The sequence below is a fragment of the Ciconia boyciana genome, chromosome 10 (genome assembly GCF_034638445.1).
Source record: "Ciconia boyciana chromosome 10, ASM3463844v1, whole genome shotgun sequence".
Taxonomy (NCBI): domain Eukaryota; kingdom Metazoa; phylum Chordata; class Aves; order Ciconiiformes; family Ciconiidae; genus Ciconia; species Ciconia boyciana.
The window spans coordinates 13892734-13920380 of NC_132943.1; the positions used below are offsets into that span (position 1 = coordinate 13892734).

At 46.4% G+C, this 27647-nt stretch overlaps 2 protein-coding genes across 5 annotated transcripts; one reads left to right on the forward strand and one right to left on the reverse strand.

Moving 5' to 3' along the window:
- Window positions 1–1721: 1721 nt before the first annotated feature.
- Window positions 1722–10617, reverse strand: TSN (translin). Of its 3 annotated transcripts, none has more exons than XM_072874280.1 (6): window positions 10132–10478; window positions 9898–9991; window positions 5399–5495; window positions 4486–4601; window positions 3676–3755; window positions 1722–3311 (listed from the first exon to the last, which is right to left on the reverse strand). In XM_072874280.1, exons 1-6 carry the CDS (start codon window positions 10135–10137, stop codon window positions 3075–3077), a joined length of 630 nt encoding a protein of 209 aa, XP_072730381.1. In that variant the 5' UTR covers window positions 10138–10478; the 3' UTR covers window positions 1722–3074. The 3 variants fall into 3 exon arrangements, 2 of the variants coding, with proteins under 2 accessions (XP_072730381.1, XP_072730380.1); XM_072874279.1 differs by having other exon boundaries at window positions 10072–10473; XR_012044297.1 differs by lacking the exons at window positions 1722–3311; window positions 3676–3755 and adding an exon at window positions 4821–4988 and having other exon boundaries at window positions 10072–10617.
- NIFK (nucleolar protein interacting with the FHA domain of MKI67) lies at window positions 10616–16796 on the forward strand. Of its 2 annotated transcripts, XR_012044298.1 has the most exons (7): window positions 10616–10765; window positions 10849–10974; window positions 11960–12068; window positions 12774–12985; window positions 13703–13783; window positions 14865–15073; window positions 16220–16354. XR_012044298.1 is itself a non-coding variant. In XM_072874281.1 (6 exons), the coding sequence occupies exons 1-6, from the start codon at window positions 10616–10618 to the stop codon at window positions 16394–16396; spliced, it is 855 nt and encodes a 284-aa protein (XP_072730382.1). In that variant the 3' UTR covers window positions 16397–16796. The 2 variants fall into 2 exon arrangements, 1 of the variants encoding a protein (XP_072730382.1); XM_072874281.1 differs by lacking the exon at window positions 14865–15073 and having other exon boundaries at window positions 16220–16796.
- The last annotated feature ends 10851 nt before the right edge of the window (window positions 16797–27647 follow it).

The following is a 27647-nucleotide window of genomic DNA, read 5'->3' on the forward strand; positions in this document are numbered from 1 at the left end:
TCAGGCTGAAGTGGCTCAGAGAATAGCTGTGCTGGCTGTTGAGTCAGACTCTCCAGCGCTCCTGCGCTGACTCACTCCCCTCCCAGCTGCCAGCGCACGCTGCGCAGTCCATTCAGTACCAAGAGGAATTATTTGTTCAGGGTTCAAGTGCATCTGATTCATCATGAGCCATCAAGCTTCTGCAGTCCTCAGAGCTCTGTCTCTCACTGCCATTCCCCACTGGCTAACCTGCTCCCATTACCCCCAGGAAAGGGAAGGGTCGGAGAAGAGAGACCCCCCTACTCCAGTCCTTCTGGGTCTTCCCTTCTTTCCTCTGCTCCCAGCTCTGGGACAGAAACACAACTTATCATTTAGGACCAGAGTAATGTGCAGATTCACAATCAAGGCCACGAGGTCCTACAGGCTACCTCTGGGCAGAGGAAGCCACAAAAAGCACATCCCTGGCTTTCCCTGCTGCAGCCTAGGGAGAAAGCTTGTCGTTTTCTTTTCCCTTCCCCAGAGCTGGCTTGGGAATGCACTACGCAGCCTGGCTCTTGCAAAGGATGCTTTTCCAGAGGAAGATGCTAGGCTCTCCCAACACCTAGGAATGGGAAAGAACGAGGTGTTCGCTCAAAACCCTCCAGGAACACAACACTGGAGTGCCTCTTTCTCAAGCACTTGCCCTTCACAGAGGCTTAGACAGAAGGATCCCACACCTTGCAGACTTTGTAAACCCTAAGTAAGAGACTTGCTTTTCCAGTTGTCCCTCCCGCAATATCTGCACCTCTGCACCTGTGGCGCAGCGCTGTTGTATCTCCACCAGCTCTTGGAAAGCATGTAAGATGCAAGAGCTTGCAGACGTAGGATCTACTGAAAAGTTGCGTTCGGCACATGGGATCCCACGTCAGGAAGCAGACCTTTTGCATGACCAAATACAACCAGAGCACCTGGGACACAAGCCAGCGCAAAGCCTTAACAAACACCGGCCCTGCAACCAGAAACCTGCCCTGCCACGTGGCCTCACATCCCAGCCCCACATGCCAGGAGTCCTCCAACCCGAGAGACATCAGACTGACGCTCAGGAAACCTGTCTCTAATTCCCCTGCTCCCACATGTTTCCTGTGTGACCTTGGTCTGCATGGCTGTGTCTCGGAGCCCTAGGGTGTTGTTTCACGAGTTTCTGGTTTTGGCAGTAGAACTGGCTTAAGCTTCTTCCTTCCTCCCACCTCCACAGGGTTAAAGTGAGAAAGAAGCAAACAGTGGCACAGGGCAAGAACAAAGAACTACTTTGAAAGCTGGTCTCACTGCCACGGGGCTCAGGAAGTTACACCCTCATTTTCTTCAGCTGTGAAAGGGTATTACTATCTCCCTACATTATGTGACATAAGATACAAAGGATGAGGACAAACGTTAAAGGTTATGAGATGCTCTGAAGATGAACCTTGCTACGTATTGGATTTGGTAATGATAAACTCCTCTGTACCTCTCCTGTTTTACTTGGTGAAATAGGTCAAAAGTAAAAAAAAAAAAAAAGCCTATGAAATCTGTTTGCAGCTTGACTTAGGCTCCACTTGCCAGCAAGTAAGAGTGCACCATTGTACAGCGTACGGCCAAAGTAAGGAATTCTGTTATTGTCCAAGTACAGCTGAAGGCTGAACTGAAATTATATTTCAGAGTAGGCCCCCAGGAAGGGAAGCCAGTAACAACAGATAATCAGACAACAGGCAGAGTTACCAAATGTCCAAAATCAAAGAACAGCTTTTATTGGCCAAAATAACCAAGAAACTCTTTTCTTCCAATAAACAGAACAAAAACTTAACTGAAACAGTGGGAAATCTTTGCTAAAACAAAACAAAACACTAACAAACCCCACATAAACTTGACTGTTTGTGTTCACCCTCTGGAAATATTCCTCCTCCTAAGTTTGTTTTTCTCCTTCACCTTACTGCACCACCAGAAGTAGGGGAAGAATGGCAAAACTCAAAGTCACTTCGGACAAGAGAACAAACACCCTGGGAAGTAGGAGTCTGTACATTTACACAAATAAAAGAGGCTGTTGGTGTTTGCAAACATCTTACATGCAAAGTATCTGAAACTAGTAATTTCCCCATTTCTGAAGATACAAACATTTTACTACACAAACTATAGTTTTGGTGGGTTTTTTTTTAATCCCAGGACACGGGTACAGTTGTGGCCTATATAGGTTGTTAAAACTCAGACGCTACCTGCAGTTTATCAGTTAACGCTTCTCTATTCGGAAACGTTGGTAGTTAAAAAAAAAAAAAAGTTGGTTACGCCAAGTTCTCAAGGCAAATTATCATATTAAAACTCAACATTTACTCATGTCAGTAAAACAAATACCAGCCAGTGAAAGCAGATGTTTGAGAAGACCTTGCTCTCCCTGGTAACAGAAATCTTGGAAAAAAGGGAAAAACAAAAGAGGGAGAAAGAGAGAGATGTGCCCGGGTGCAATACACCAGTTCCAATGGAGAAATTCTCAGGAATATTTTCACTAATTTCTCCATTAAGGGGGATACATTACCAGAAGCCATTTTAAAAGATCTGGTTAATAAACAGTTAGGCAAATCTGTTCAACTTACTGACACAGGTGAAAATTTAAGAAAGAAAAAGAAAAAAAAAAATCAGTGTCTTAAAAAAAATGTAGATATTTACACACTGTGTTTTTTAAAACATCACATGTATCCGCACTGAGCTGCCTGCTGCGCACACGTCTTTAGAGGTGTGTGAGCAGACAGCTGAAGCACATCACTGCCAGAGCAGTGAAGCAACACTACAGAACTAATGAGAATTTCAGCTCACTGGAGTTACTGACTACTATTGCTGCTGTGCACAGAACGGCACCGCGTGTTTTGACAGAGGAATTCCACTGGCAACAGAGCGCCTCCTGCCCTAATCTAGATGTGATTTTACAAAACATTTTGAGATCTAACACCCGTACTACATCTTTTGTAAGAAAATAGAGAGCAGCTTTCAGCTGCAGTTCTTCTAAACTACTGTAGGAAGGCTTCGCTAGCATGCTTCCTAAATTGGCAACCATCTGAGGTAATCAATGATGCTGTTAAAATGAGCATCCTTCATTTCTCTCCACCCGCACCAACTGTTGCCTCCTTATTGAGTCCTCTGATCGACAAGTCATAAACCACTTCCTCAATTTTCTTGACATCGTATTTCAGGCCATCGTAACGTTTCCTCAAGGAGTCATTCTTCAGGTTGAGGAGACGGAAGCCAGAATCCAGCTCGTTGATAAAAGTTGAGATGCGGAGAGGGCGAGAATAGTCACCAGCCGTGACGCTGTTCACTGCCAGTCTGGCCTACAAGAGGAAGACACACAGGAGAACATCAGCAGAGGAACCCACCCAAATCACGTCTCTATTCCCATCAGTTAGTTTACCAAATGAAGCAGTTTTGTTCCAGGCAGTCAGATTATTTATACTTAGATCTACCTTTTTTTGTTGACCATAATCCTGGATTTTCAGTCAAGTAACTAGTTTAAATCTTAAAATATCAGCGAGGAACAACGCTGGCATACAGAGAGGCAGTTTGCTAGAAGTTCAGATCAAGGTGGTGTATATCATAACTTCCAGGAACAACTTGGGAAAGTTAGAAAACACATTACTTTTTTTTTTTTTTTTAGGTCAGTTTCAAGCCAAATATATGCATCGATATCCTCCTTACCAGCTCACTGGCGAGAGTTAATACACCAGAAAGATAGTCTTCAATGTCCAGGTGAAAGCCCCGCTCTCGATCAGCTTCAACTAAGATGAAAAACAGAGCAGTAATCAGGTGGTACTGAACATAAGCAAAACCAGTGAGTTGCAATTGCATTTGTTTACTGGAGCTAATCTGAAATATCAAATTTATGAAATATTATTACAAAATAAAAGTCAGCCTTTTCCTGTACGTGATTCAATTACTGCCTCTTCTCAGCGTTTTGATTTAGCATCTCGTACATCCTCAACTGGACATGCAACAGGTTATAGCTGATCCAACAGAATAAGTGAATTTACATCAACATACAGGAGAGGGGTCTGTAGTCCTTTCTTAGAAAAATATTTTCATTTTTTTTAAATCCTTTGCTCCGCAAGGACACAGTTCTCTTACAGCATAAGAATTTAATCTGTTTTCCACACTTTTTAAACACCAAAAGCAAAGTGAGAAGAATAAGCTCTCACCTTTGTATTATTCTTTTGTATTATTCTTTTATTCTTTTGTATTATTCTTTTGAATTCAAATTACGCAATTTGAATGAATAATCTTCATTGATGAAGAACTTATTAATGAATAAATACTTTTGTTCACATTAGGTTTGCCGATTTCTACCTTCTGAAAGAATTTGTTGTTTATATAATGAAATCAAATACCAGATAAACTTTGGAACCTATTTATTGGGAAGAAATGAAGTTCTGCTATTTCCCTGTACCTCTGAAAGTTACAACGTCTAAAAACATCACCAGCTTTTTCTCTTCAGTTACAACATTAACTTACTCCCAAGTATTTCTGCAACAGCTTCTCGGGTCACTAACGTTTCCGACTCCAAGTAGACTACAAACGCTGCCAGAAACACCAACCGCTGAAGCACAAACCTCCAGTGCTCATGAAATCTGTTGAAGAAAACACCAAGTCAACGTATAAATAAGTAACATGGAGAGTTAGGCAACAAGCATACATTATGTATACATTATGTTTTCCACCTTTACACATAGCACTTGGCAATATTTTTGGCTTATCAAAATGACACCAGCTTAAAGTCATCTCCTTGGAGAACTTCACCCCCAGGATGCTACACCGGACGCTAGCGTTTGCTCGCACCTCTCACACACCTACTCAGTTCACAGAGTTTTTCAGGTTGTCGTGCACACAAGACAACCAGGGCTTTCCCTCCCATCTTCCCTCAGGAGATTTGAGCTGAGGAGATTCATGTTCTTTGAAGTGTTCTTGCTAGACACTGTCCCCTTCTGGCAGCAAAAGGTGACAACTTCATTTAGTACCTGCAGTATCAAACAGCCATTTCACGACAGATTTAGAGCTCTGTTTTCAGAAATGCCCCAAACCTGGCTTAACTGAAATTAACGGAGCACCAAATGTTCTGCTCCCAGAAACAAGGGGAGCTCCAACAGAACATCAATTTCTTAAACTTCCCTTCTTCTTTTTTAAAAAAGTTTCTAGAAAGAGAATTAAATACCGGATATTTTTAGTGAAAAGTTTAAATAGAGTGTTTGAGCAAAAGCATTTTTTATCTATGCTGATAAAAACCTCACACTTCTCTACCATGATTTACTTCTCAAACAGAAAGAAGCATTGGGCCCATAAACCTTTAAATCATTCTTCCAAAGTAATGATGCCAAATATGCCCAGGGAATTCCCATATCTATGTCTGGCTGCGTGTGATCCTCCACACCTGTAATACTGATCAGCGGGAAACTTGGTCTTCAGAGATTCCAGCTGTGTTCTCACTGTACCAAAGTGTTCACGGGCCTTCTGACATTTCTTTGGTACTGAAAAAGAAACAGCGCAACATTCAGTACTTGACAGAGAACAGGGTTTTGTAAACAGAGAGTTTTCTAGTGTAGACAGCGCTATTTATGCTCCTTTGATGTCCAAGATAGTCTACTGACATTCAAACCAATCTAAGAAATATTCATTGTCACACCATGAGTCACACAGGTAGACGAGAAATACTCCTGAGTTCTGGGCTGTCTAATCTGCTCTAGTCCTTAGCTTTGAACTTGAGACAAGATGCCCCAGCGTTATTTAAGAATCACTGCTAATCATAACTAATAACTGCTGCTATAGAACTTATGTCATGGATGAAGAACCTATTCTGTAATGGGCACTGACAGAAGAAAACGCTGGAAAGGTCACACAACCTACAGACCAAGAGGCAATGGGGGATACAAACAGACGGAGGCAGGAACGGAGGAACAGAGTTGATGTGTTTGTCTATGGAATGAACCAACGAGCAAAGGAGCCTGGCGACGCGCTGAGCAGGGTGACAAACAAGAGTGCTCAAGGAGAGGTGGTAAGTGGAGATGGGGAAAGGCTGAAAAAGGTGTAGTGTAAGGGCAAACAGACCGCATCTGAGGTAGCAGAGGGGCAATTTCATTTGAGGGTGTGTAGATGTAGAAGAGCTGAGCCTATGGCAACAGATACTGGGGGGCAAGAGAGAGCTGGCAAGAACAGTGGCACGGCTAAAGTCCCATGCTGCAAGCCCACACATGCAGCGGCGGTCTGGAGGGGCAGAGCTATGGGTGGCACTGCAGGAGGAAGGACGCAGTACCAGGGCTGACAGAACTAACCAAACGAGTACTTCTTAACTGCAGCCTTCTCAGAAATCCTGGTCATGACCCAAGAAAGGCAGAAGATCAACTTGACAGGCTCTCCTGCATCTTGATGTATAGAAGCTAGGATTATTTAAACAAGATCCATAGAAGCTAAATCTGAAAGCTGTGATGAGATTTTTATCAAACAAGCCTTACTAGGAGTCACTTAAGTGTGTTTAAAAACTTATTTCAATTAATAAAACATCAATTCCATGAAAAAAAAAAGGAGCACTTAAAAATAAAAGCTTCAGGAAGCAGAAGGTGAAAGTGCTCCGTGTGGCAGCCAGAATGAAGGAAATGTGTGAAGCTCAGACAGCTCCCCTTTGAACACCATCCTCAAACTATGGCCTCTGCCTCAGTTGTGTAAGCTGTCACGTGGCAGCTGGGGACAGAGTAAGGCATAAATTTGCGTTTTGGCTTCTGCCAAAGGAACCTGTGACAAAAATAAACAATCTTTACTGTAAAGTTTCAGACAACAGCGCCCAATGATACACACATACCTCCCAACTTCAAACACTCCTCATGCACCCTTGCATATCACGACTGATGTTTTGCTCAACTTGATACAACGTGTTTCATGAGCAAAGACATACTAAGTGGACTTTCAGCCTCCAAAGACCCTGCCTGTCGCTCAGACTCATGTCAGCTAACAGCAGGCTGCAGCACACGCTGCCCTGAACAGCTTTCTGAGCAGTTGTCAAACTCCATTTTGGACAGGGAGCAGAGGAAGCTGAAAGAGAGATCCTCTAACCCTGTTCCAGAGGCTGCCGGCCCGAGGCTCTGCTGGTTTTTCTTCCCTTCCCCACAGCTGAATAAAGGCTACGACTGAAAGTGCTTCTCTGTGCAGTCTCACACTTGGTGCAGGGGGAGACCACAAAGAAGCCGGTACCGTGAAAGAGCTGTTGTCTGTGGGTAGGTTTTCATCTAACCTCTTTTACTGTGGCTGCCCCACAGTAAAAGAGGTTAGATGAAAAACTCAATGCAAACAGGTTTAGCCAAGAGGTATTTTAAGTCCCTGGAGAACAGAGGAAAGGCATTGTGCAAGACAAAGTTTTAAATACCACTGACTAGTACAGGAAACTGCCCTTCATCAAACTTCTAACTCCGCTGTAGTTCTATTAACAGAGCTCAAGCCACCCCTTACCCTTCTCTTTGGTAGGATGGATTGCTCAAATGGTGCAAATCCCTTCCCTGTTCTCACTGTCTCTCTGTTGTCTCCTTGAGTTTTCCTCACTCCACCTCAATTGCTGATGCAAGAATAATTACAAAGGATCAACTAGCAGGCTGCAGGAGAACATCAGCCATCTCCCACTTACGCTGGCACAAGGGAGGGGACATAACCACCAACACAGCTTCTCTTGGCAGCAGCACCAGCTTAAACCATCCACAGCAACACAGCTGCAGTCACCAAGCTTCATTAGCTACTGTCACTTGTAAACTTGTAGTAATTAATAGTATTTTTGCTTTTTTATTAATTAGTTATTAGTTTATATAGTTTATTTATAATTTAATATTTTAATAGTTCAGTATAGTTTATTAATAGTGTTAATAGTTTTTCTTACAGCTTGGAATAAATAAATACAAGGTTAAAAAATCTTGATGCTACAAAGTCTAGCTAGAACTCTCTTGCAATGAATAATCCTCTCTTTCATAGTTAGAAAAATTATCGTTTATCCCTTTTTAATCTGCTCAGGAAGAATCATTCTGGTTTCTTAGTAAAAATGTGGTACTGACTCAACAAACGAGATGCTGTAGTAAGCCAAACAGCCATTTAAGAGTGCTACACTGCAGAACTACAACCATTATCAAATAAAACTGTAGTCTAAATATGTGACATCTGACAAGTGCTATTTATCCCCCTAACAATCTCCCTGTTAATTGGCATTATATCATTCTGCTGTAAACCTTTATTAATCTAAACCTTTATTGACTCTCTTTATTATGCTTGTAATTTATGACAAACTGACAGGTCTATTATCATGAGTTAACTCCTAACCTATTAAGCATGTATTAATTATCTCTGGTATTACAAGAATTATAAGCTGAGCTTCCCCCCCGTCTTTTTTTTTTTTTTTTTTTACTTTAACTATTCCAACTCTCTTCTCAGACTCTGCAAGTTCCAGGACCAGCTCTCTCCTGGAATTAAAAATCAAGTGAAAATACAGTGAGCCAGACACAGGTCGCTATTATTAAATGCTGGAAAGCAACCCCTGAAGTTGATACCCACGCAAAACAACTGTCACAACATCCACAGGTTTACTCAGCTTAGAAAAATGAGCGCAGGCTTGTGTAAATTAACCAAGTAGCAGTTCTAACTTTTAGCACTGCCAAATTTCCTAAGTAGGTGGAAGTTGCCCTTGCCAGCAGAGGTCAAACCTCAGGTGTCGCACATTGCTAAACACCTATTCTCTAGGAGGCCAGAGAAATCCTGGGCCTCCAGCTCCAGCACAAGTGTGCTAGGGAACGTCATCAGGCTGGTAACACCCAGGCAGCGCTGCAGGTGAATAAAACAGCACCTGGTAAGGTTTCTTCTTCTATTCACCTTCAAAGGGTGGCCTGCCAGATTTCTCCCCTTCTCAAATTCCTCTCAAGAGTTTCCAGGAAAGTCAGAATGGTTGCTCCTTCTCAGGACATATTAACTGAATTGAAAAGATAGCTTTTAAGTTACATATTTCAGGGGAAAAAACTATTTATTCCAGCAGTTTCACCAGTAAGTCTAAAAATGGGGATAGGTGAGCAGAAAGAACATGTTTAGCATCTAGGTCTGTAGTACTGTTCTCATGCCCTGGAGAAAATGGGTAGATCCAGAAACATTATGTCAAACATCTTAAGCAAATTTGGATTGAAAACAAGGAACCAGGCTAGCTACAACCCAAACCTCAAAAATAGCAGAACGATTCCAGCTGTCACTCAAACATAGATCAAGGACAGCTCCTGTTCTATCAGCCTTTGCAAATTCCCTTTCTATTTTGGAACATTAAGCAGATTTTATGTACACACACGCACACACAGTCAGGCTCATACAAACTGAAGTCCCCCCTTCCCACACCATCCTGAACACCCCCCAGAGCATCACAGCTTTTTGGGGGGTGGGGTGAAGAGGTGAGGAAGGAGATACCGATACAAAGGCCCAACAAGTCATGCTAGAATTAGCAGAATATAAAAATCTACATGCACATCACGTTGTGTGTTGTTGAATTGGCTCACAGGTTTCCCACTACGTGAGCAGCTGCAGAAAGAACACGCTCTTCTGCACTGAGACAGTGAAACGCCAAGCTGGGGAAAGCAGAAAGGCACAGAACGGTGTTTCCTGAGGATAAATGGCAGCTCTTCTACTCATCTGGCTTGAAACCCCCCAGCGACCCCCCCCGCCCCCGCACCAGCCTCCGAGAAGCCCACGCAGGAGAACGCCCCAGCAGCGCCCACGTGCGACTGAAACCTGGAAAGGGGCGCCCGTGGCAGAGGGACCCGCGTACCCCGGGGAACCTCCCCCTCCCCCCGAACGGCTTCTCCCCGCTCCCCCGGGGAAGGCGGAGCGCGGCGCTACCGCGGCTGCAGGCGGCCGCGCGGGACTCACTGTCCTGGAAGCCGGCTCCCTGGTGCACGCCCTGCAGCAGCGTCAGGATCTCCCGCGCCGTCTGCTCCAGCGCCTGCACCACCTTCCGGATCTCCTGCGGAGACAGGGCGCCGTCAGGCGAGGCACCGCGCCCGGCCCCGGCCCCGGCCCCGGCCCTCCCGGCCCCGCGCCCACCTCGCGGATGTCCTGGTCGGCGGTGAGGACGCCCTGCAGCGCGATGAACATGTCGCTCACCGACATGGTGCCCGCCGCCGCCTCCCGCCTCCGGGGCCTCCCGCGCCCACAGCGGGCCTTCTGCCCCGCCGGCGCGGGGGCTGCCCCGCGCCCTGCCTGACCGCGCCGCGCCGGGCTGCCCCGCGCGGTGCCTGAGCGGCCGGAGAGGCCAGGAGGTGGCGGAGGGGCGGCGCGGGGGTGCCCCGGGGAGCTGCTGGCCCGCGGTGTCCGTGTTTCAGGGCCCCCGGTGCGGCGGGGCCCAGGGAGGCCGCTGCCCCGCCCGGCCGCGCGAGGCCCCGCTGCCTGGTGACGGCGCCGCGTTGCTAGGCGACGCCGAGCGGGGGCGGGGGGGGTCGGTCGGCAGCGCCGCGCCCCGTTGCTAGGAGACGGCGGGCCGCTGCTCTGCGCCTGCGCGCCCTTGCCTCCGCGCCTGCGCGCCCTTGCCTCCGCGCGACACCGCGTGCGAGGGGAGTGACGCGCTTCCGGCGGCGGCGGGGAGCGCAGCATGGCGGCGGCGGTGGCCGAGGCCGTGGCGGCGGAGGTGGCCGCGCTCGCATCCGCACCGGCGTCGTCGTCGTTCCTGGCCTTAGAGCCGCGGCTGCAGCGCGAGTTCCAGCAGAAGGTGCAGCGGGTCCGCAGCAACCGGGCGGCCAAGGTGAGTGGGGCCCTGTCGCGGGTGGGGGCGGCTTGGCCTGGCCTGGCCTGGCCTGACCTAACCGGCTGCTCTGTACCCCGCAGGAGGAGCTGACGCCGGGCGTGGTGTACGTGGGGCACCTCCCGCGGGGGCTCTGCGAGCCGCAGATCCACGAGTACTTCGGGCAGTTCGGGACGGTGACGCGGCTCCGGCTCTCGAGGAGCAAGAAGGTAAAGCGCCGCGCCGGCCCGGCCCTGGCCGCTTGGTCTCCGCCCCTCGCTGAGGGACCCGGGCGCTTCTGAACGTGCCCGTTTGCGGGAAGGGGCTGTTACTGTGCCTGAAGTGCCCGGGGCACAGCAGGGCGTTCACAGCCGGCCGCCTTAGGCTGGGCCGTACAATCTCCTTGAGTTTCTGAGACTTCCTCCTTGCACAGGCTGCCGATTTGGTGAATGAACAGAGCTGACTCCTTTCTGAGTTCACTGCAGCAGCTCCGTGTGTCTGCCCTGCCCGGTGCTCTGCCCTGCCCGGTGCTCTGCCCTGCCCGGTGCTCTGCCCTGCCCGGTGCTCTGCCCTGCCCGGTGCTCCGCCTTCGGTGCGCACCACGTGGAAAACTTTGTTGCAGTTTCATGAGTGGGCAGAGGGGGGCACCGTGTTTAATTGCTTGTCTTAAGAATAATAGTTCCAAAATGAGTATCAGGCTGATAGACACCATATGAGGCATCGTCTCTGGACTGCAAATAGGCAGTTTCAGTGACAGTTAATGTAGCCCCTTTTTTTCCATAAGTAAATACACTTACGTGAGAAGTGTTGCCAGAATACACTAATTCAAGGTAGAATGTGAAACGTCATGGAAAAGACTCCAGTTTAGCTTTCTTGTTGCTTTGTGCTCAATAAATTTAACTTCTTCTCATTTCTGGGTTTATCATCTCATTATACTATCGCCGTATAAGCTTGGTAATGACAACAGAACAACAGCAATGCAGGGCAGCTTTTTTTTTTAACAAATAGGTATTGGTGAGCAGTTTGTTTCATTTATGAATAATGTCACACCAATTTAGGACTAAATCTGGTGCTTTTCATGGTTTCACTGAACTTTATGAAATTACTTGTGTTTAGCTGAGAATGGGCTATGACTTCGGAAGCATAAAATAATTTTAATACAGTTCTTCAGGTATGAAAGCATTGTTTCAGATTTCTCTCTGTCATTGCTTGCAGACTGGAGCTAGCAAAGGCTACGGATTTATAGAGTTTGAGTCCGATGACGTGGCTAAGATTGTTGCGGACACAATGAACAACTACCTGTTTTCTGAAAGACTGCTAAAGTGTAAGTATAAGCTGAAGTGTAAATCCTCTAATGTACAAAGGAAATTCATAGTTATTTGTGTTATTTTTTGGACTGTTTGGAGAACCTTAGGGGTTTTTAGGAAGTTTTGTCCCCAGAGAATTTTCTGTAGGGCTGAGCTTTTCTTCCTTTTCTTCCCATGTAAACAACATCCTCAGCAGCCTTTTGGTCACCACTACTGTTTTTTTCCTCTAGGCTGATAATGCTTGTTGTGTAATTGTGTAACATGAAATCTCAGGGAGCAGTGGGGTTTGCTGTGGAGACAGTTCCTTTAATGTGGAAATTCTTTGTCATTTGTAACTGTCGCAGCCTCTGTCTGTGTAGTTAGACATAAGGGGCTTTTTTGATTGAAAGATTAATGAAGTTATCAAGTTTCTCAGACACGGTGATAGCAACACTTGCTTTGTAAAGGGTCATGAGCTACATATGCATCAACTTTTGAGAAACAAGTTTCTCTGATTGTTTTCTGGGTGAAACTGAAAAAGCGTTCTGTTCTTCCATCCATCATCAGTTTTCTTACTAATGAGTATTTTGTTACTTTCCATTTTCTCTGTTCATAAAATGCTGTGCTATTGCTCTGCCATAGCAGTGGGTAATGTTATAATGAGAACTGAATAGCATTATGTGAGTACATTTGGTGAGAAGGGTAGCTCTGCTATAACTTGATGTCATGTGTTCATGATACAGGTCAGTTCATATCTCCTGAAAGGGTCCATGAAAACCTCTTCAAAAACAGTAACAAAATATTTCTGAAGCCTTCTCAGCCAGCGGTCAGGCGGTACAATAAGATACGTTCACTCGTTCAGAAGGCAAAGATGACAAAGCGACTGCTACGAAAGGAGAAACTTTTACGGAAGAGGCTGGCTGAAAAGGGGCTCGATTATGACTTCCCAGGATTTGTAAGTTTGGCATTGTTTCAATGAGTGTCTTTTACAAAACTTGTTTCTAAGGTTGTGCTAAATACAAGAAAATCATGTGTTCTGTGTAGAACTGGTAAAAGAGCTGGAGTACCAGGGAGACTTACTTGGCATTAAGAACTGTATAGAATCTCCTGGAAAAATTAGCGTTGTGCTGTTGCTGGGTTGTACTATGTGTACATGTGGGTTTGAGAAGCTAATAACTAACAGCAAAGGGAAGACATTGACTTTTCTTCTGTTAGTATAAACGGTTGTATATCCTGTGTTTTTTATATTTGTCTGTAGATCACAGAAGAGCGACAGGGCTTTTCCCAAGGCCTGTGGGGGGCTTTGGCAGGGTAGGTGTTTGCAGGCAGGTCCCAAGACTAGAGCTTCCATCCCGAGACCTTGCCTAAGCTAACCAAGTGCATTGCTCGTTTGCAAAGTGCTTGGGTGAAGTACTTGAATTTAAGCAATACTGTTTAACACGGTATTTTTTAAAAATGTGCAGTAGCAGCTTTTCTTATGTTGCTTTGGGTGTTTTTGTTCAAACCATATCACCTCTGTGGCACTGTAAGTCGTTTTACTAATTCAAACCTAATTGCTGTAGCAAAGATTTTGTAGTTAGGAAGCAAAGAAACCTATAGACTGTTAAGTGACTGTTTGCATCTTCACACAAGGAAGTTTGTAGTGATCCGCCTGGTCTGTCTTGCTTCCTAGGCTGCACAGGAGCTTTCCATGAAGAGAAAAAAAGTTAAAACATCCAAGAAGTCAAAACAGAACATTTCTTTGAGCAGCCAGGTAAGACCGAACAGTCCTGGTGGTGCCCAGTGCCATGCCCCACCGTTCACGCTGGGGCAGGTGTGTCAGGTCTGCAACTGGTTTCTTCGTATTAATTTCAACACCTGGAAACCTGGACAGTATTTGCTTGAGAGATTTTTGTGCCAGAAGTAACTCCTTTCACAGAATCACAGAATTGTATAGGTTGGAAAAGACCTTTAAGATAATCGAGTCCAACCGTAAACCTAACACTACCAAGACCACCACTACGCCATGTCCCTAAGCACCTCGTCCAACGTCTTTTAAATACCCCCAGGGATGGGGACCCAACCACTTCCCTGGGCAGCCTGTTCCAATGCTTGATAACCCTTTCAGAGAAGTAAAATTTTCTAATATCCAGTCTAAACTTCCCCTGGCACAACTTGAGGCCATTTCCTCTCGTCCTGTCACTTGTTACCTGGGAGAAGAGACCGACCCCCACCTCTCTGCAACCTCCTTTCAGGTAGTTGTAGAGAGCGATAAGGTCTCCCTTCAGCCTCCTTTTCTCCAGGCTAAACAACCCCAGTTCCCTCAGCCACTCCTCATCAGACTTGTGCTCTAGACCCTTCACCAGCTTCGTTGCCCTTCTCTGGACACGCTCCAGCCCCTCAATGTCTCTCTTGTAGTGAGGGGCCCAAAACTGAACACGGTATTTGAGGTGCGGCCTCACCAGTGCCGAGTACAGGGGCACGATCACTTCCCTAGTCCTGCTGGCCACACTATTTTTGATCCAAGCCAGGATGCCATTGGCTTTCTTGGCCACCTGGGCACACTGCTGGCTCATATTCAGGTGTCTGTCAACCAACACTCCCAGGTCCCTCTCTGCTGGGCAGCTTTCCAGCCACTCTTCCCCAAGCCTGTAGCGTTGCATGGGGTTGTTGTGACCCAAGTGCAGGACCCGGCACTTGGCCTTGTTGAACCTCATACAATTGGCCCCAGCCCATTGATCCAGCCTGTCCAGGTCCCTCTGTAGAACCTTCCTGCCCTCCAGCAGATCAACACTCCCGCCCAGCTTGGTGTTGTCTGCAAACTTACTGAGGGTGCACTCGATCTCCTTGTCCAGGTCATTGATAAAGATATTAAACAGGACTGGCCCCAACACAGAGCCCTGGGGGACACCACTTGTGACCGGCTGCCAACTGGAGTAAACTCCGTTCACCACCACTCTTTGGGCCCGGCCCAGCGAAGAGTACACCCGTCCAAGCCATGAGCAGCCAGTTTCTCCAGGAGAATGCTGTGGGAAACCATGTCAAAGGCTTTACTGAAGTCTAGGTAGACAACATCCACAGCCTTCCCCTCATCCGTTAGGCGGGTCACCTTGTCGTAGAAGGAGAAAGATGGATTAACGCTCTTGAATGGGAGGGGTGGTTGGATCCTCTCAGTTCTTTCTCCTGTGGGAGTATTTAGCAGCAAAGGCTTCTGCTCAGCATGTTGTAACTAGCAGTGCGTGTCCTGGGGTGGGTCCAGGCAGTGGTGTGTCTGCTGTCAGCCTCTGCTACTCAGCACTAACTTGAGGCAGGAGAAATGCAGGGTGCTGGGGACAGTCGCCTATACACCACCTACATCTGTGCTTCAGACTGGTACAAAATGATCTCCTTGCTGGCATCCTTCTGTTGATCTGCGCTACATTATGATACCAGCCTGTTTTGAGAAAAAAGAAGTTGAACCGTTAACGTAGTCTAGTGCTGTCTGTCCCCATTTACATACTCTACTGTCCCTCCTCCCTTGTGCTCTCCAGGCATGGTATTCCAGTATTTTGAAAACTAATGCCAGCTAAAACTAGCAGTAGGATGAAAGGAAAGCTCAGGTCATCAGGACTGAGATTTGGGGCACTGACAGCCTGAAAAGTTTGTCAGGTATTAACGTTTCTGTTTGTTTCATCACTGCTGTAAGTTTTGTTTTGTTTTTTTTTATGTTACTGGATTTATTTGTGATAATTGGGACAGGGCTGGCTGTGAGGAAGATGGGATAACTCATGCATTCAGTCAGCTGAGTTCTGAGAACTTACTGAGATAATGAAGCTGGGATGTTTCAGTTCTGCTGTGGGCTTGAATGCAGAATTTCTGGATGCCAGTCTCAAATACACTTCCCCTCCCCCTCCCCCCAAATCTTTTCCTCTTGGCTTTCTTAGTGCTTTGAGTCAGGAAATAAAAGTTTAGAGAGCAAATGTGCATAATGACATGTTAGAAAATGTGAATTAATTTACGTTTGCCTTTCATATGTACTTTTTTGAAGATGACACTTTTGTCTGAAAAAATACTGTCTACAAAAATAGCTAGTTATAAAATAAACCAGTTTTCCCTAACGTGGAAGTTCTGAAGGAGGGCTGGACTGAGGTGCCTTGTGGTACCACAGAGGCAGTGACAACTTTCTCTGGCAGATGCTTTGCAATGAATCGTGTTTTTCTGATCTCTTCAGGATCCTACTCCAGTCTGTACTCCAACAGTGCTTGAGCGCCGGAAAGCTTCTCAGGCGGATGATGACGCAGAGGACAATGAAATAACTCTCCGACTGCCCCCTGCCAGTGTGAAGAATGCTCTGCAGAGGCCAAAGAAGCAGCCAAGAAAAAGACCAAACCTGAAGAAAAAGAAATAGACTTAAAATTTTGATGGCTACAGCCATGTTTTTCCTCAACTCAAAAACTGTCAGTGTGGAGCTTCTAGTGGTTCTGCTGGCCTGGGTTGGTTCGTCTTGACTAGACTGTAATAGTCTTTCCCAGGCAAGGAATCTGTTCACAAATCCTCCCCCTCCTGCTGAGCCGTCAGGGGACCTACAGTCTTCTCTGCCTTTGAAGATATTCTTGACTTTGTGCTCACAAGTGCCCGTGGTGTGACACGCCTATGGCCATGCCAGAACCTTCAGTTGATTCTGTAACTTGTCTCTAGCACTCACTGTTTTGAAAGAAAATGTGAGGCTGTCCATTCAGAACTTGCTGATTCGGGATGTATTTTACACTTACAATTAGTGACGGGTTATTAAAAAAAAAAGCAACAGTTTTTCAACTGTGTTGGTTCTTGGTAGTGGTTCTTCCATTTAACTGAATGTCTGCATTTCATGCGAGTTCTCGCATAGTTACAGAAATAGAGGGTGAGGGATTTTTTCTCCAAGGAAGACATACCTTGAATTTCATCTCCTGTTTGTCATCAGTTAAGATCTGCCAGTAATGTCCAGGGCAGAGGCAGAATACCACGCTGCCTGAGCAAGCCAGTGCCTTTCACCCCTGCTTTCAGCAGTGCCTAGGAAACTCAGCCTTTGCCAGGATGTGCAGTGGGTGCAGAGGACTTGGAAAGGACTGGGATTAGGAGGTGGTAAGAGACAGAGGAAGATAGCTGAAGTTGCTCACATTCAAGATTCCCATTCCTTTCCCTCTGCAGGCAAATGATTAGTGTTTGAGAGTGTACCCTACTGTGGGGGACGTAGGGTGACTGTTGTGTTGGCTGGTGGCTTAGCCAGAGTCACAGCTACGCTTTCATTCCCTTGTGTAAAAGGCATTTCATGCTGCAGAGGTCCCAGGCGTGCGTGTACTGATGGACTGCTTTACCTCTGGGCTGACCAGGCAAAGGTAACTTGCTAATTCTCTGGGGTTTTGTGTGCCATAAACGTGCTGTTGCCTGGTTCAGAAAATGTTCAAGGACCTGCAAAGTGTGGCTGCTTTTAGAGGGATTCTTGCTGAACTGTGGAGAGGAGCAAATGGTGACAACTAGCTTATGTACAGCTGTTCTCGGGGTGGGCAAGGCTCTTTGAGAACAGGCATTAGCACTCAGAGCAGTCTGGCTTGTATTAGGAGTTCTGCTGTCCTTTGGGCCCTGCAGCATCTTGTCACTGTATTTTAGTTTCACTGCCTGTGTGAAACAAGGATATCTTCTGCTTCAGGGGATGATAAACACCTCGCAATATTGTAATAAGCCTCTGGGTGGGTGAAACAGGAATGGGAAGGCAGGGTTTTGTCACCAGCAGTGTGAGTTCAGAGAACTGAGTGTAGCTTTTTGGTGTGCATCAAGATTTATTCTTGTTCCAATGTAACCTGTCATAGCTGACTGCAGATGTCCCATCCTGTTGGAAGATGCAGTTTGACTGTGCAATTAGAATTTGGATTTTATTGCAAATCTGAGACCTGCAGAAATTCCAGTTTGGGTTTTGTGGCATGTACTTAGCCTTGATCTTTTATTGCCTGAGATGAAATACTCTCTATTGCTGTTGGCTGTAGGTCAGGCTTGGCAGAAGATTTCAGAGGAAAGCCCAGGTGATAATAACTGGCTGCTCAGGTAGGTGGCTGGCAATAATTCCTTGGCTGTTTGAAGACTCGGACTCCTGGCAGAGGAGAAGAAATCTGAACCATTGACCTGGCTAATTCTGTCCTGTCTGGCCTGGTCACTTGAATAATCATGTGATCGTAATGACGTTCTCTCGTTGACTCAAATTAGATCATTCTTCTTTGTCACTCTAAACTATCGGGGAAGCCACTTGGATGAGTGTGTCTTTGTATCAAATGCTTGTCATCTTAGGCATGCTAGAGAAATCTGTTGACCAGCTCGATGGTCCCTGACAGTCCTTGCCTTTTAGTAGCAGTGTTGCTGCGTACATCTGCAGGCTTTCTTCTCTGTGCATTGTTTGATGTGAAACAGGTCGTGTTTATACCTCAAACCTGTGGAAGATACATCCTCAGCTAAGGTTTGAGATAAACGTGATCAGAGTGGTTGGCAGAAATTGCTTATCTGTTAGTAACTGACACGCAGTTGTGAAAAAACTTTTCTACCTTGACTCCACACAGCAGAGAGCAGCAGAAGAGAAGCAAAATGCGTCTGCCCAGAATGGACAGTTTTCTTCTAAAATTCCTATTCCTAACTTTGTGTTGCACAAGTAAAGATAGCTGTTGGGTCAAGATGAACTAGAATTGTGGCTGCACTTTCTCCTGTCTGGAGCTGACTCCCTCAGGCACAGCCTGACACCGGGGGGCAGCACCCTTCACTTGTGTGGGCACACACCACCCTCTGACAAAGGCAGCACAGGGTTTCCTGGGAAATGACCTCCTGGATTTATAAAGAAACCTGTCTAGTCCAGGCAGTTCGGAGTGACTGGCTGCATTGGTGTGACGAACGCATCTCTAACGCGATTTAAGCATACGGGAGAAACCTGGTGTGGATCTTAATCAAATATGCCCATTTCTTTGGTGCTGCCACAAATACTCCTTCTATGGCTGTTGTCTTAAAGCTGCTCTTAAGAAAACTTAGTTTATCTAGAGTAACTTATCCAGTGCAGTTCCATGTTCACTCAAGCCTGAGCAGCTCCCTTCCTGTGCTTCCCATTCCAACCCCTTGGCCTGCATTTTGAACCTGGAGTTGATTTCTTCCTACTCTTCTTCTGTTACTGTGCTCCTCTCCATGCCCGGTGTTCTTCCCCTGCCTGGAAGCCTGTGTCTGCTTGCTGCTTTCTTCCGTGTTTGACTCTGTGGCTTCTTTGCATGCTGCTTGCCGTGCCTGGGCTATCCTGTCTAGCTGCATGAGCTTCCAGGGACTTACGCTCCTGCAGATCTCTTGAAAAGGTTTGTTCCTTTAAGCTAGCTCCCTGGTTGCTGCTCGCTCTCCATATTCGCATGGCAGCGCAAGCCTTGATGGGAAGACATTCAAGAAAGCTGTGGTTACAATAAGGCTTGCTTCCTGCTGTAATTTTCCTTTCCCTTCCTTTTGTTTATTGGTCTTCCTTCAATTGAGATCAGCTTAGATGGCAAATCTGAAAAGCAAGGAAACAAAATTCTGTGCTGTTTTGAGTAAAGCACAACAACAATACCCAGGCTACAGCAAGGAACTCTCAGCAGAAGGGTGGCTTTTCTTGGTGATAGTTTCTGTTTTTAGGCTGCCTGTGTTATTAATATACTGCTGTCCTGGGAGATGTACATAAGCAGAAATTCAGACACCTGATACTTGCCAAACATAGTTTCCGTAGCAAGTGGACAGACGTGCTGCGTCATGAGTTATGCCTCAGTCCTTGCGCTGAGTTTTGTTTCTCAGCTCTCCAGTCATTTGTTCATTCATCTTGGACAAACACAAACCTCCTGGCCACTGATTTTAGGGCAGGCTGTGAGTTGTTCTTACTGGGATGCTAGGAGCGTTGGGGCTTTGGTTTCAAGGCATAACTTGTAAGCTCTCTGCCCGTCTGTAATGTAAGACTTTGTGGAGCTGGTTTACTGAACACCTATGGATGTACTGTTTTCAAGCTTCAGAAACACTTGGGTGCTAGGAAAGTCTGCTAATTTATACTCCTTTATTCCAATTTCTCTGTTTTGCAGGAAGGGGAGCTGGGCTTAGGAGTGCACAGCATTTCCCAGCACGTGAAGCACTGGAAGTAAAAGAGGAATGGGGTGGGGGAGGGGGAAAAGCAGAATTGGCTGCAAAATAGAGGAGAGAGGAATGATGAAGCCAGTGCTCACCTCTAGAGAAAAAGGCATTGGTGAATTTGGCAGTGTTGGACTGCTTGAAATTAAAGATGCAGTTTGATGTTTTTCTTATTTATTTTGCCTGTAAGACATGCTGTGGGATGCCCAGGCTGCACAGTGCATCGAGAGTGTGCTGCAAACCATGGTCCAAGTGCTAGTGCTTGCTCATGAGCCCTGAGTGGAGGAGAGCAGGCTGGGCAAGTGACACTTGCTCTTGCCAGTAACAAGCCTGTTTGCTTGCATACCTGGCTTTTAAAATGGCTGCAGCCCTGAGGAACAAGGCCTAAAACCTGTCTGCAGGTAGCTCATGGTGCAAGGGAGGATTTTTGCATGGCTCTGAGGGGTGACATCCTCTCCTCTCCAAGTAAAGCACCAGCGAGGCAGAGGGTAGCTCTAGCAAATTCCTCCTCTCCCAACTTTCCCTTCAGAGTGCTGGGGTGCTTGGTTCTCACGCTGCCTGTGTGATGCAGCCGGCCAGGGTAGGGCTGTGTTGTGTGAGGTGCTGTGCACATCCCTGCCCTGGGCAGGGTGTTGCAGGTGAAAGCCAGGCAAGCGGGTAACAGGAGTACGGTGGATGTGATCTCCATTAGGTGTTTTCCAGGAATACCCACAAGTCCTACTCTTGGACCAGACTCCATCATTGTCCAAGATGCTGTTCAAACTTATCCTGTTTTCCATAGTTTACAATCTAGCCCATAAAGTCTTGAAACGTCCAACTCCAGGCAGCAATAATCTGCACCTTCTTGGCCAGAGATGTGCGGGGGACCACTCCAGGGTGCTGCTGGAACGGAGGCGGTGGAGAGGGCCGTTCTGTGTGTCAGGCTGCTGCCTGGCACCGCTAATCCAGGCACATCCCTCCCTGCCCAGGGCCAGCAGCTGTCAGAGCAAGCTGAGGAAATGGTTAACTGCATGAGTGAGCATTGCTAAAGTGAAACATTTCCTCCCATGCAGGGTGCAGCAAGGCCTCTCATCACTTCTCCCACCCAACATTAATTAAGCATATGGCAGGGACAGAGATGCTGGCTGTCCTGGGAAGCTTGGACTAGTTACACACCTGAATGTCTGTGGCCAGTAACTATGTGGATCTCCTGTGCTGGGAAAGGATAAGCTACAGAGAGGCTCCTACAAAGTCTTGGCTCTGATCAGGGAAGAAAATAGTTTTATAATTGTCTTCAAATGTGGTGTTGAAGAGAGCAGCAGGGTTGTGAGGACGAACGCTGCAGGACTTTGAGACAGTGAGGTAGGTGTCTGCAGTGCGCCGTGGGCACTGGGGTCACCTCCTTTCTTGTGGCCGCACATTTGACCCTGCACTTGACCCATCACATGGAGTGTAGGGCCTGGCTTGGATTTGAAACTTGTTGTTTTAAAGAACAGGAAGGAGAAAAACAAAACTGGTTTTTAGGATAGTGAGTCCGGAAAGCCCTGTTTTTTTCTGTGCATTTTTCCAGTGCTGACTGAGAGGAGGGCTTGGTGAGCAGGTACAGACCTGGAAATGAGGCTGCTTGCTCTGCAGTGTAGCATTGCTGCCAGCTTCCAGCAAGTGCTTGCACAACCCCCCAGCTTGCATGTGTTTTGGTTTCTTTAAAAGGAGCAGGGAAGTGAGGTTACTGCTGTCAGGGTGGCTTCGCAAGGCTGAAAGTGTTGCACCATTTTGAGAGTGAAGGCAATGCCTTGCCTCTCTCTGTCTTGCTTGCTGGGCGTACTCAGAGTTACTGTTTCTCGCCAGCACGCCCTGCAGAAGGCAGTCGCGCAGTGGGGAGCGAGCAGGGGTCTGTGCCGGTTGTGCAGTAGCAGCACAGCTGCTTTGTCGCCTGCAGGATTTTTATTTCTGTTGATGTGAGAGCTGGAAGGGATCTGGTATGACTTTCAGGTGCTGGGCTGCATTTGCAGGTCTGCCTGTTAGAAGGGCTGGGTTCATCTGCCCAGAAGAGATGGGCAGAGGAAATGTAAGACAAATCTATAAGGCTTTTCCCTCAGCTATCCCACACAAAGACATGATGTTTGTGGTTTATCAGCTGGGCAATGCTTAAAGCGCATTCTATTGAACTGTATCCTGAAAAACAAACTCCAGGTTTGGAGCTGCCAGAGCTTTGTGACTGGGCTGGCAGGAGCTATGCAAGTGCAACGGACTAGTTTCAGAGGCAGTACGGATTCTCCTAAGGCAAACCTGTCCATTGGTGTAATGTCAATGCAGCCACATCAGATGAATCAGAGCCCAAGTTTTTATCCTGAGAACTACCAGCTCAGCTTTTTTTCCCCATCAGCTCATAATTTTACAAGATGAAATCCTGCCGTGTTAATACGTAGTATAGATTCAATCAGTCGGTTGTTAAGAATCATTTGGAGTCGGTGATTTGGACAATCGGCTTTGAGTGGGCTGCCAGCATATGTTTGCTGTGTTGCTGTTCAGTGTCAGCCCTCCCATTGCATTTTGTAAGAGCTTTCATTAATTTCGGTAGAAATCTGCACTTGGGGCGAAGGGTGACCTAATCTTTAAAAAGGATCTTAATCCACTTAGCCTCTCTTGCAAAGCTCAGCATTTTTTCCTTGTCAGGAGCAGACTGCATTCCTAACCTTGATGTGTCACTTTCCAGTTGGCTTAATATTTGGGTAAGGATAAAAAGGAAATGTTTTTCAAAGATTAAAAGAATCCATGTTGCTAAGTTATGTGCATGTGTGATGTGAAAGTATAAAAAAGGAGATATAAGCATAATTGTAAGTATTTGGGTGGTGGAAAAAGATAAAATAACACCAGCAGATGACTATAGAGAACAAGCACAGGAAGAAGTAAATCCATTTGAAGAGTGTAAATGGGGAATTATGAGGGAAGAGGAAATGGGGCTGAAATGTTGTTTAATGTAAATTTAAGTGCAAGACAAAAATAGGACTCCTGTCAGTTTGACCTGTAAATGTCTCTTTCCAGAGGCCTGAGGGCAGCCAGGAAAAATACGGTCTCTGATGCAAACATGAGACCTAGTGCCTGTGCCTTGTTGAGACTAGAGACCTTCTTCTAGGCTACTGCATTAAATCTAGCTCCGGTCAGAAACGGTGGAAAGCTGTTGCCAGTAGCCTGTGTTCAGTTTTTTGGGGTTTCAGCTCAGACTCCAGTCACAAAACAAGGAACGCCACAATTAACACTAATTGGTACCCTCCTTGATGTTTTGGCCAGGGAGAATGAACCATCCCCTGCCTCCCTGGAGGCAGTCGCTCCAGGTCAGAGGAAGAGGCCTGTGGGGATGTCGCGTGGCTCACAGGACCTTCATGCCAACGGGAAATCTCAAATCAAACCCAATTCACACTGCGTCAGGGCTACCTGCTTTGTATGTGATGTTTCTCCCTGGGTGGCCAAATTTCTGCAAGGAGTGAACACACACTGATGTGCCCATGTGCACACGATGAGCCTTGAAGCCATTTGCTCGCTTCCCTTTAATCAAAACCTTCTGCTCTCGCATTTTCTTTTCTGTTTGGTGACCGAAGCGAAGCTTCATGTGCCTTCACGTGGGAGATAAGTGGGTCAGCGGGCTGCTTTGTTTGTGGCAGCTCTCACGTGGAAGAAGCCCGATGCAAAACGCTGAGGCTTGGCAGGGAAGTGCTAATTAAAGATAGCAGTGCAGGAACATATTGTCTGAGCTGAAAGTGCTCGAATCTGGGGCTGTGACAGTGGTCACGTGCAAAGGAAAGAACGGGGAATTATTGAACTTAATGTTGATCCGAAGTAGCGAGTGCTTTCCCTGTTTCAAGTGTTTGTTCTCATGCAGCATGGACAAGGAGTTTGTTCCCTGTTTCACAGGTAAGGTAAGTGAGGGGTAAAGGCGGTGAGTCACACAGCGAGCCCGTGCCAGTGTGGGATCAACAGCACTCAGAAGCCAGGTGCTTAGGCTTCACCTCGTGTTGGCCCATGTTCTTCATCTTTGTGCCAGGAGCAATCCAGCCCTCTCCTTAGCACTGCACAAGTCTGTTGAGGTGACGTGTGCAGGAGATTGACGTGCCAGGAGATGGCTAAGGGAGAGCTGCAGTGTTACATCGAGTCAGGTGAAGTTGTTCTCCCCCTTAGCCATGCAAGTAGTCAAGTTGGGACAGCCCATAAAGGAAATGTGGCTTTCTAAGTCTGCACAGCAGTGTGCTCAACTCTGGGGAAGCAACCCAGGGACAGCCAGGCTTTGACGCTGCTACCTCTGCTGTCATGGGCAACTACATCATTGTACTGTCATTCACAGATGAATACATTTCTCCTTGGAGCGCCTGGCCCTCAGATTCCTGAGCAGACATTGTGCAAAAGGGCCCTAAGGGAAAGGGGAAGAGCAGGTCACTCAGGTATAGTCAGTGTTTCTACTGAAATAGAGCCTCTCTCCCTCCCAATCCATCCCTCTGCTGCCCACTAGTTCTGTTTTATTGATGTGTTTTTGTTTGAAAGAGCAGTCTTGGTAAATGAAAGCTAGAATATCCATACATTCCTTTATTTTAAAAAAGCTTTCTGGCTTTACTTTGCTGTTCCTTATAGCTTCCTGTGCCCTCACTGCCGATGTCCATAAGCTGATCTCCTGTTTCATCTTGCAAATGGACTGTGCTTTATTTTGCCTGTGTATAGGCACACACCTCCTACTCATGATGAACCAGACCTTTCTCAACAAGTGGGGAACAGTGTACTTTGCAGGTGGACTGATTAGAGATACACGTGCTGCTTCACTGGGAACAATGACCTCTCAGGAGACAAATGTTCCTGCCTTTCTGCTGCTCTAGTCCTGCCTGTGCTGGAGATCCACGTGCGAGATTGGTAAGGAAATGCAGATCTTTCAGAAATGAGAGCATAGTAAGAAGTACCTTTATTTAGGTACATTATTTATAAGGGTAATGCCAAATGCTTGCTGTTAAACCACCAGTAGTGAAGTCCTTGTCAAGCATTCGCATGTGATGGTAGCAGCTCCTCCATTCTCCTTCATTTAGAGAGTCCTTTCTGCACCCCAGGATGAATCCCCAAGGACTGGTCAGAAATACCACAGTTGTTACCTAACATAACTTTGGGCAGCTGAGGTATCCATGCCGATTGGATTCCATCCGGAAACTTAGATCTGGTTGCCCTTGGGGTTTCCCAACGTGCCTTCATGGTGGGTTTCCATTGTGAACTGCCACAGGCAATGGACGCACAGGTCTGTCATAGGCAGTGCTGGAACTACTGCAGATTGGAGTCCCTGTGAAAGCTGATGGACTGTACAGCGTAATCAAGAGGAGCCTCCTCTGAGCAGAATTACAGAATACTGAGATGCTGTGAGACTCTAAAAAGAAAGCTAAACAAAAAAATCCATGAAAGGACAGTGTTCTATGAGAGAAAGCAGGATGAAGGGTGCAATATAGTGTGTGATACAGTGCAATACCATATGCAGTATCGATTAATTTTAAGAAACCTGAAGGGCAAGAATCAGAACAGTGCCTTTGCTGCCTACTCTTTAAAAGTTTGAAGAAAACCTGCAGGTTACAATGTGTTTTAGACTTTTCCTAATGAAAATGAGGCTTATGTGATCAGCCTGTCTGTCTGCTTCTATTCAGCTGTCAGGCTAGCACCCTCCTTCTCAACATTTAGGGAGGAGGAAAGAATCTCAAGTTTCATGAGAACTGGAGGAGAGAAATAATCATTGCCAGCCTCACGGAAAGGCAGGAGGGAGCTCTGGCATGGTGTGGTTCCTTTGGCAGCAGCCTGCCAGTCGATCTGCACACATATCCAGCCCTGGACTAACACACCTCATGCTGCCTGTTGTCTCCTTGCAGGGGAGTGTCACAGGACACACAAAGGAAGGTAGAGCTGCTGAGATAGCAGAGCGGATTAGAGGGACAAAGAACACAGATCTGTAGGAAACCAGGCATCATTAGTGCTGCTGCTCATGGAACAATTTGGTTATCTTAAAATTATAGGCATAAAGTGTTCTAAAAGTCTCTGCAGGGAGCCAAGGAAATAGTCATGTAATAACAGGAAAAAACCAAAACATTAGAGCTGATTAAATGACAGAGAAATTTATTTCTGTGCAGAGACTCTACCTGTTTTATAACAAAAATATGAAGAAAGTACATAAAGACTGTGTCCGCAGTCTGTCTGTTAATTTTGCAGTGAGGAAGCTTTGAAGTTTCATGCAGTTGTCACCTGAAGTCTTGCAACAAAAGAGAAAAGAAAAATTATATTTTCTGTGCAAGTTTTATTTATGAGGGGGGAAAAAAGTACTTAAAAATCAAGCCAACTGCATCTCTCAGCATTTCTTTATGAAGCTTTAGACTGCCAAACAGTGACCCTAAAATTGCCAGAAGTAAGAATCCATGAAGAAAAGGCCAAATACCCAATTATATCAGAAGGCAGTATTGAGAGATTTCCAAGGCAAAGGCCTCTTTATTGTAATACTGAAGAGAATGAATTGACAGCAGATGTGTGATACACAAATATTGATTTCTTACTAAAGCTAAATGAAATATTGCTTATCATAATTCAGTTAACTTAGAACTATTTGAGAACTATCTCATGAGATTAGCTGCTGCCTGAGGGGTGAGAACCAAGGTAATTTCTAAAGCTGGTTTGTAATCACCTGCTTTCAGTTTACACAGAGCTGGCATCCTTTTAAGCACTAATATCCCCAGCTTTCTCTTGACATCTGTGCAGCCTGTTCCACTTTTCACGTTCAACCTATGCTGATTCCTTCATGCAAAGCAGCAGTTATGTATTGCTCTGGAACCTGATGGTGGGAAAGAACAAATTAGCAAATTTAGTATTATTTGGAGTGTGCTTGGCAAAAGCCATTCCTGTGCCAAAACTGTGAGCCATGAAAAAAGGCATTATTATTTCAAGAAGGAAAATTTCAAGACTGAAAAGGAACCGTTTCTTCTACATACAGTTCTTCCATATGAACTGTTTTGATGGCTCAGACTACATACTTGTTGGAAACCGCAATGTTACACCACCTTATGGAGGTGAACCGCTTTCTGCAGGGCAGAGCGTGAGGACAGCTGGGGGTGTTTGAGGTGAAATGAAGGTTCCTGACAACCAACACGAGAGAAGCAGTCATAAGCCTAGGGAAGAAGATGGTCAGACATGTCTTGGTAAGGAGCCTATGCACAGAGCGTTTGTTTCCTATTTTCACCGCAGTCATATGGTAGGAGCGCGGCAACTCATTCCATTTAAGAGAAAGAATTAGTTGCTTTTCAATGCAGCTTTTTAACTAAGAGTGCGCAAAACACTGTTTTCCTCAATAGGGCATCATTAAAGGCGGGGGGGCTATGCACTGACACGCAGCTTCAGGCTTCTTTCCACACGACAGCGCTCAGCCCCCAAGCTCTCTCTGCCTAATATCAGGAATTCCTCTCGGAACATTTAACCTTCTCACAAGTTGGGCCCACCAGCCAGGAGCACTGTACTCCCTGAAGCCTTCGGCTGAG

What these genes read in the sequence shown, in the direction of transcription:
- TSN (XM_072874279.1), bottom strand. Translation starts at nt 10,137, where the DNA reads ATGTCGGTGAGCGACATGTTCATCGCGCTGCAGGGCGTCCTCACCGCC. An exon ending in CCGACCAGGACATCCGCGAG is followed by an intron (nt 9,992 to 10,071) that starts GTGGGCGCGGGG and finishes CTGTCTCCGCAG; the next exon opens with GAGATCCGGAAGGTGGTGCA. An exon ending in TGTTGCAGAAATACTTGGGA is followed by an intron (nt 3,756 to 4,485) that starts GTAAGTTAATGT and finishes TTTTCATCTTAG; the next exon opens with TTGAAGCTGATCGAGAGCGG.
- NIFK (XM_072874281.1), top strand. Translation starts at nt 10,616, where the DNA reads ATGGCGGCGGCGGTGGCCGAGGCCGTGGCGGCGGAGGTGGCCGCGCTC. An exon ending in GCAGCAACCGGGCGGCCAAG is followed by an intron (nt 10,766 to 10,848) that starts GTGAGTGGGGCC and finishes TGTACCCCGCAG; the next exon opens with GAGGAGCTGACGCCGGGCGT. An exon ending in ACATTTCTTTGAGCAGCCAG is followed by an intron (nt 13,784 to 16,219) that starts GTAAGACCGAAC and finishes TGATCTCTTCAG; the next exon opens with GATCCTACTCCAGTCTGTAC.